General features: G+C 39.1%; 1 protein-coding gene across 11 annotated transcripts in view; it reads left to right on the plus strand.

Moving 5' to 3' along the window:
* BNC2 (basonuclin 2) overlaps positions 1-3,146 on the plus strand; it is a 428,416-nt gene extending 425,270 nt beyond the window's left edge. For 9 of the 11 annotated variants that reach the window (XM_047831334.1, XM_047831336.1, XM_047831337.1 and 6 more), the window contains one exon: positions 2,357-3,146. In XM_047831334.1, coding sequence (XP_047687290.1) covers positions 2,357-3,017 — 661 coding nt within the window. In that variant the 3' untranslated portion in view covers positions 3,018-3,146. Of the gene's footprint in view, positions 1-752; positions 787-2,356 lie in introns of all 11 variants that reach the window. The other 2 variants (XM_047831342.1, XM_047831345.1) reach the window with 2 other exon arrangements.
* The last annotated feature ends 5,208 nt before the right edge of the window (positions 3,147-8,354 follow it).

Consider the following 8,354-nt stretch of genomic DNA (forward strand, 5'->3'; position numbering starts at 1 on the left):
TTGTTAATGTTCATTTATTCTTATTCAGTGTGTCTGGATGTGACTGCTGTGTGTCTGGCTGCTGTTTTCTCAGCAGTGAATCTAGGAAGTGGTAACTGCAGATGTGTGAGAAGCAACAGAGTTCTAGATTACAATCATTGCAAAATGTGTGCTTGTGAAATTAAAGTGGGGAGGGTGTTAAAAATAATAAGCAGGGGTAGGATTTCATGGGCCACTTATGGTTGGCAGATTGTTTTATCGACAGGGTTATTTTACGTAGTGTAACTCTGTTTCCACATTCTTACAACTCTGGGGGGTGTCACACCCGCATGTCAGGGTAGGCATTTCCTGCACTTTGCTTATTTGGCACCCTGCACTTGGAGTCATCTGCCATCTGACACCAAGGAAACGGGAGCAACAGTGTCAGAGCAGGGACTGCGGGGACAGCTTCTGTTTATCACTCACGTATTTGCACACTGCATGCATCTGAGTAGAACTCATTTATAGATGATGATGGTGCTGTGAATTTGGTTTATCTCAATTCAATTCATGATTTTTGGATGGTACAGCTGATCTGAAAATCATCAAGACCGCATATGAGATGATCGCTTATGACAGAAATGATTTTGTGATCAGAACATTTTAAATCCCTATTTTATTGTGTAAGTTTTTTTAAACCAGATGTCTAGAATGTGAATTTGTTTTCTCTCTCTCTCTCTTTCTCTCTCTTTTTCTCTGTCTCTCATTCTTGCTTTCTTTTGTGATCGATTTAGCAAAAGATTAGAAAGCTGATCTTATTATCACAAGGTAAGCTCAGCCTTCCTAAGTGCAGTGTGGAGAGGGCTGCTGCCCCTCTGCCCCTTAACACCCAGAGTGCTAAATATTGTCTTGTGTGGAAAGGTGGAGAAGTCTTTCCTACCTTTCTTGTCTCTGAGGCACATACCTCTCAACCATCTCTAAGAAATTAGCCATGCTTGTCACCAAATGGAGTGACTCATTTTGGTCTTTCATACATTTTAATTATAATCAGGAGGTCTGTTGAATGTTATACTGGCCATTCTAGGTCATTTCTATTATCACAATTACTTCTTCAAGATGGAGAGCTTCCGCCATTCCCGAGAAGCTTTTATGTATCTGTGTATTTACTTATTGGTTTATTTTTTTTTTTGGAAGGGTAGCCTTCAATTTAGGTACTTGTCAAACATGTGAGAATTGCAGGTGGAGAGAGGTATATGCCCAAGGGCACTTTAAAAATAAATGGGGGGTGTAAATACAAAGGCAATGTTTTCAGAGAGATAATAACATATCAGGCTTTGTAAATCATGACATCCGGATCTATGGATGCTGTGGGACAAATCCTATTTTTTCTTTTTTTTTGCACAAGCAAAGCATTTAGTAGAGTAAAAGTTTTGCTTGTCTTAGAAGTGCAGATTCCAGTTGTTAGAGGGACTGTATATTGTGCTTAATTTGGGGGGTATTTATTGTGTGGGTGTTTTTTTTTTGTCTCTTTGGTTTTTTTCTGTTGTTAAGTGTGATGTTTTAAATGGTGGGTGGGTTTTATTTTAAAAAACAATTTCTGTTTTTCAGGTTTTGTTTTAAAGGATTACATTTTAAAAGTCGAATTACTTGATGAAAGCATGTTCAACTCTAAAAGGCAGCAGTTTCTGAAAATTAAGTCTATTTTCCTATTAGATAAGTTGAGATCCCACATTATTCTGAGGAAAGGGACTTATGATAGTCTGTAACCCTATTTCAAATTACTAATCTGTAAAACTAAATTTTTCCTACATAAAACTTGAAGTGTAGGAAGGTGAGGGGGAAAGATTTCATTATTTTTTGAAGTTAAATCGAAATTATCTAGACCATTTACTTTTTTAAAAAAATGATCTTTTTTATACCTCTAAATAAAGTGCTACAGGACAAAAAGAGCTTGTTTTGCTTTGTGGGGTTTTTTTTTTAGGTGTAAATTCAAATTATTCAGTTTAGACAGCAGAAAGTTTCCATTCTTTTGTCCTATTTAATATATTCTGAAATCTCTGCCATGAGATTCTCTGCAGCTGATGCTGCTACCTAGTAAAGCTAAGAGAACTGTCATTGAGAAAAAGGTGCATGGGCTTGCATTCATCCTACCATTGAAGAATTTTACTCTTATGAAAATGATGTTAATGAAAAGTTCCCCTTATTGCACTCCCCACTACCACTTACTCCAAAATCCTGAGGATGTAGGGAAATGTTTGCTTTTATAATGGTGTAATTAGCAATGAATGTGCTTATTTGATGCCTGGTGGAAGCTGAATCAATTTTAAAATGTTCTCCTTTTTCTCACCCCTCCCCACTCCCTCTACACCTACCCCCCCCTTCCCTCTTGTTTTCCTAGACACAGTGCCAACATAAACCTGCATCGCAAACTGTTGACCAAAGAACTCGATGACATGGGCCTGGACTCAGCGCAGCCCTCTCTTAGCAAGGGCCTCCGGGATGAATTTTTGATGAAGATCTATGGTGCCCAGCACCCCTTGGGGCTCGATGTCAGGGAAGACGCCTCCTCTCCCGCAGGGACTGAAGACTCCCACCTGAACGGGTACGGGAGAGGCATGGCGGAGGACTACATGGTCCTTGACCTGAGCACCACCTCCAGCCTCCAGTCCAGCAGCAGCATCCATTCTTCCCGAGAATCCGACGCAGGCAGCGACGAGGGTATTCTTCTCGACGACATTGACGGGGCGAGTGACAGTGGGGAGTCAGCACACAAGGCCGAGGCCCCTGCCCTCCCTGGCAGTCTAGGGGCTGAAGTTTCAGGATCTCTGATGTTCAACAGCTTGTCCGGGAGCAATGGTGGGATTATGTGCAACATTTGCCACAAAATGTACAGCAACAAGGGGACTCTGAGAGTGCACTACAAAACTGTGCATTTGCGAGAAATGCACAAGTGCAAAGTCCCTGGTTGCAATATGATGTTCTCCTCTGTGCGAAGCCGAAATCGGCACAGTCAGAACCCTAATCTCCACAAAAACATTCCCTTCACTTCAGTAGATTAGTCTCAGAATGGACACTACAAATGCCAGCTCTCACCAGATGGCCTACATGTTTGAACTGCCATAGTCAGTGTGTGCTTGTGTACCTGGGTGTATGTGTGTGTGTGTGTGTGTGTGTGTGTGTGTGTGTATACACATGTACGCCTCTGTGTCTACTTATACACACACACACACACACACACACACACACATTTTCTTTTCTTTAGATATAAAAAGATAAACACTAGGTGCTTTTGAAATTGTTTTTCTTTTTCCTTTATAGTTTTGGGAAAGGGGTGGGATCTTTAATTTGGGGGTGAAAACAAAGTACCCTTAAAACACACATACACACACACACATAAAGTGTGCAACCGGCCCAATTCTGACAGAATAAGAATTCTTAGTCCTCTGCAAAGGGACAGTTTCTTGTACCCATGACTGTTGCCTGCAAAAAAATAAAAGGGAAAAAAAAAAGAAAAAAGAAACAAAAAAGGAACTTCTAATAGTTGTCTTTTGTGAACTTTAAGGTTTTGAGAGAATCTTCAATTAAAGCATGGCAGATTCACCTGTAAATATTTAGCCTTGAGAGGCCAATGATGTAAAGCAATTGTATTGATGGTTGTTTAACTCTTTTGTTTAATTTTTACAGTTACATCCAGCTGTTAGATATGCAGGAAAAAAATAGTTTGCTGGCTAGCTCTTTTCATTTATGTTAGCATTAATGCACATTTCTTTAAAAAAAAAACAACAAAAAAACCATGGTCTTGTTTTTACTACCTGCTAGATAGAGTGATAAGGAGGTGCTGGCATGCTTTACAGCACAGATCTGATTTTTTAAAATGTCCTGTACTAGTACATAAACCCAGTCATGCACTTTTTTTCATACACTACAAGGGGACGTGTAATATCCATGCTTCTTTTTTATCCTTAAACTATTGCCATACTTCAAGTAAGTGTCTTTTTTAAAAAAATTCACTTGTATAAAAATGGTCTGGTCAGTATAGGGCACAAATGCCAAACAAAAGTATTAGTGTTAACACAAAACTGCCAACTTTGCACAAGTTTCCAGGAAAGAAAATACAATTAGTCACTCAACATAACCACAGGCCAATTTGTCGGCCACCAGAAAACTGCTTTAAAAAAAAAAAAAAAAACACTTGGTGATTCTTTCAAGTGCCGAATGTTATTAGAATCAACATTGCATCCTTCTTGCTTATATGTTAAGTTACATAAAAGGAAAACAAAATTATGTGGTGTGAAACAGCCAAGGCATTTATTCTTCAGAGGCAGGATAATATTTCAGGATACAAAAGCCCAAATTACTCACTATGGAACAAAGCTGAATGCAGTAACAGTGTTGAACACTCATTTGCAGGACCTACCCCTTCTCCTTTAAAAAGAAAGCAAAAGTCTGAACTGGGTTGGTCTGTTGTATGGCTGTGTAATTTGTTGCAAGTTCTGCAGTAGTCCTATGATTCAGGCCTGTCTGATAGACAAAATCAAAAGACATTTCACAGCAGCAGTACTTGGAAGCTTTGAAAACATGTGCTGAACTTGAATTGAGCAACACTCCTTTCTGAAAAGCCAGACGAAGGGGGGTTTAAAATAGGATCTCTCACTGTTGAGTGTTTTGTGTTTCCCCACATGATTTGTCAGAGAGAAATGAAAGCAAGCCTGAAACCAAGCAATTGAGAGTGAGAAAGAGGGGGAGGCGATTCTCCAAACCTTTTTTGTTTTGTTTTGTTTTGTTTCCGATGTTTACACATGTTGCCTGAGCTGGTTAACCACATGGGCAGCCCTCAGCTACCACAACATACTCACTAAATGATGATATTTACTCAAGTTCAGTCTGCAGCCAAAACCATTAGGATGTGCACTGCAGACTGTGTTTTGTTGTTTTTTTTTTCCTTTTTTTTTAAGGTGGGGGTGGGAGGGGGGGGGACAGATAAACAAGGAATATTTTGTCTAACAGTACACAATAATTTAAAAGAGAATGTATTTCTTTTCTGCATTTAGTGGCCTCAAACATTTCTCTCATCAGTCTAAAAGTTAGAAATGCCCCCCTTTGTTTTAACTTTGCATGTTGTTTCCATTTTTCATATGTTTTGTAATTATTTTTTCTATGTTCACATCAGCATTCACTTCCGTTAAATTTGCCAAAGGAAACTGTTAATATGTTTCTGTTGTTATTATTATTCCTGTAGGATTTATTGTACCTCACAGTATTTATTGTTTCCAAAAATAAGCATCATTAGTTGAGGATTCAGTATTTTTATTTGTAAAAATTTCAGAAACAATAGATTCTTAAAGATAAGCTAGACTTGTCTAGAAGCTTCATCTTCTCATCTCCTTCAGAGGATACTATGGGGTTCATTTAATTCACTTTGTTCTCCAGTGAGGAAAGACCAAAAGTATTTGCAGTACAAAAGAAACCATATCAAACACTATGTCTGTTAAATGACAAATGTTTACGGTAAAAAGCTGAGGAATTAGTAATAACCATTTTTGTTTTCTTGTACCTTTGAATTCCCCAAAGTCTTAATTGCTTTATTTTGGTGTTGTGTTAAATTGAATAGACAGAGATGTTTTCCTTTGTTTTATACCATATAAGACTATGTACAGTATGTTTGTGAAAAACTGAACTAGAATAATGAAAGTTTGTTTGCAAACATTTTGGTCCTCTTAGCGTTCTCTGTGTTGTGCTGTTGCCCCATTACGAAATGATTCAATTCAAAAAGGGTGGAAAAAAAATGTTTTTAGTATCCCAACAAAAGATCATGGAAACACTAGCTGTTGGACTGTGGTAGGCTGAATTACACTTAGCTTTATGAAAATAACACATTTTTATTTCAGTGATTTTTAAAAATTACACTGTTGGTTGAGATATTAGAACTCATCTTGTACAGAATCAGTGTTTAGTCTGTTTAATGTCAACTAAAAGGTCAAATAGTCCTAGTGAGTGAATTCCATAGCTGTCAGCAGGTCACATCAGTAGATGAACCAGGCTTAGAACAAATGTTTGTTACTTGCCACAAACTGGGCTAATGCGGAAAGCCAGTTGGAACAGTCCAGAAGTAATGAGATTCTCAAACTAGAATTTCCCTCGCTTGGAAATTTGAATGTGTTCACCTGCATTTTGTCAGAGTAATGGCAGTGAGTCCTGGGCAACTGGCTCTTTTTAAGTATCTCCCCTATTTGCTACTACTTTTGTGCCTCAAGTGCCCAGATGTTATGGTGGCCTTCTAAATGGGTGAATAACACTTTCCAATATAAAGCCTATTATTGCTTAAAAGGGATGGGGGAGTGGACGGAAGCGGTACATGAAATGTAAAATTATGAACTGCACAGAGGTTCCCGTCCCAAAGTGTTGCCTGTTCTTGGGTGTGCGCCCGAGTGCAATGTTTGGCTTAACTGTAAACCTAGTTAAGATGGTGACCCCAAGGCTTACTTGCAAACAGGAAGGAGAAAGCATTTTAATCACTGGGCCCATCATCTTTGTCTGCTCCTACTTGTTTGTTTCTTCATAGGAGTTTTCTTTTGTGAAACTGTTTCTTTCGAGCTGCATCCATCCTGTGCTGGCTGAAAATTAACAGCGATGCAGATTTTCATCGAAGCAGCTTTTTCCCATTTGATTAATTTTAACCACAGTTTTGTCACAGGTAGAAAATGAGGCAGTATTATTAATGTGCATGTTCACTAGCTGATGTTGAAACTTACTGTTTTGATCATTCTAAACTATGTTTTTGTACATATCAGAAAGGCTTAGTCTGCTTTAGGGAATATCTGCATGCTTATGGAGGGGGATGACAAAGAGCAAGAGAAAGGATAGATAATAAGTAATTTGGTTTTTAAAATGTGATTAAAAAGCTTGACATTCTTTGTTCTGCTATGAAGTGTATTGAGATAAGTGAACCCAGTGTAACGCATCTCAGATCTTAGTCTAGCTGTCCAATTCAGCCTGATGGCTTTTGAAGGTTTGAAGGTATTAATGTTTTCCTTCTCAACGTGACAAACATCTTTTTTGAAAACATATTTAGCACAATGGTGCCACTGTCCTTGTAGTGTGATTTCTTTGGTCATGAATTTCCAGGCCCTGCCAATAAGAGGAGAAAGACACTTAACTGGTTAATAGCCCTGTTAGTGTATGCATTGCTCTTAAAAAAGAGCAGTTCTAAGAATAGGCTGTTCTGGAGGCATTCTCCCCATTTTACTCAGGAGAACCCATGCCCTAGAGTGCCACCAAATAAAAAGTGACCTTTTGTTCCCCTTCCCATGTACACACCCCAGATGTGTACCAAGCAAACGGGAAAATGAGAACAGGGGCCATTAAAACATAAAGAAGCCAGTAATCAGATTGAGGTGGACACACTACTTACTGCTAAGTGTTGACCTGAGCAGTCCCAACTTGTACCTGGTGTGTTTGTGTTGGATTAGATTGGCTGTTAACAGAGTAAATAAAATTCAACTGTAATAAGACACACTAATCTATCATAAACCAGTCATCCAGAAGAACCTTTCTTTTATCCTATGGACACACCCTTTTTCTTAACTTTTAAGCAATTAGAACAAATGCCATTTTAAAAAAAAACTTCGAGTTAGAGGATGTTGCTATTTCTTCCCATTCTTTGATTTTTAATGGAAAGGGTCTAAGTGTGTAAGGCAATAAAAGGCAGGTACCAAAAAAGACTGGTGGGAATGAGTTTTTCCAAAAGCAGAGCAAGGGATACTGAGTAGGGGATAGGAACCTTCCCCGGTTGAGCGTAGCTGGGAAAGAAAATAATGAACTGGAAGTGTTTGTTCAAAAGAAAAGTCTGGTACAATTTTTCCCAGCAGTGGGTGAGAGCATCTCGATGCACTGCCCCGCAGAACCCCCTGTGACAGGTGCATCACTGCACCCCAGTCTGAGGAAGAGGGGAAAGCGAAGAAAACTTGTGGAATAACTGAGGATCCTTATGGGTCAGAAGAGCCAAGGGCAGCTGTGGGGTTTTTTTTGTTTGTTTGTGGTTTTGTTTTTGGGTGGGAAGTGATGCTGGCGTCCCTTAGGAGAGCAAAAAGATGTGATGGGTCACCCAGGGTATAGAAAAAGCCAGTGGTCAAACTGAGCTCTTAAATGTCATTTCTCCATCATTACTTTGCCTGCCCCTGTAGCCATGACTGTACTGCCACTTAGCTAAAGACTTCTTGATCAAAATGTGAGCTCATTTATCTTCCTATGAAGCATAAAAGTGGCTTTCCTGTTCGCATGTTTTTCCTCAAAGCTAAACCGTGTACTAGTCTAGCTCATATTAATATTAAGACCATACCTGATGGGTCTCAGACTCATTTCCCTATTCCCTACTGTTGGAGAGTTGCTCCCCAGAA

Source organism: Prionailurus viverrinus, chromosome D4, assembly GCF_022837055.1.
Source record: "Prionailurus viverrinus isolate Anna chromosome D4, UM_Priviv_1.0, whole genome shotgun sequence".
Taxonomy (NCBI): Eukaryota; Metazoa; Chordata; class Mammalia; order Carnivora; family Felidae; genus Prionailurus; species Prionailurus viverrinus.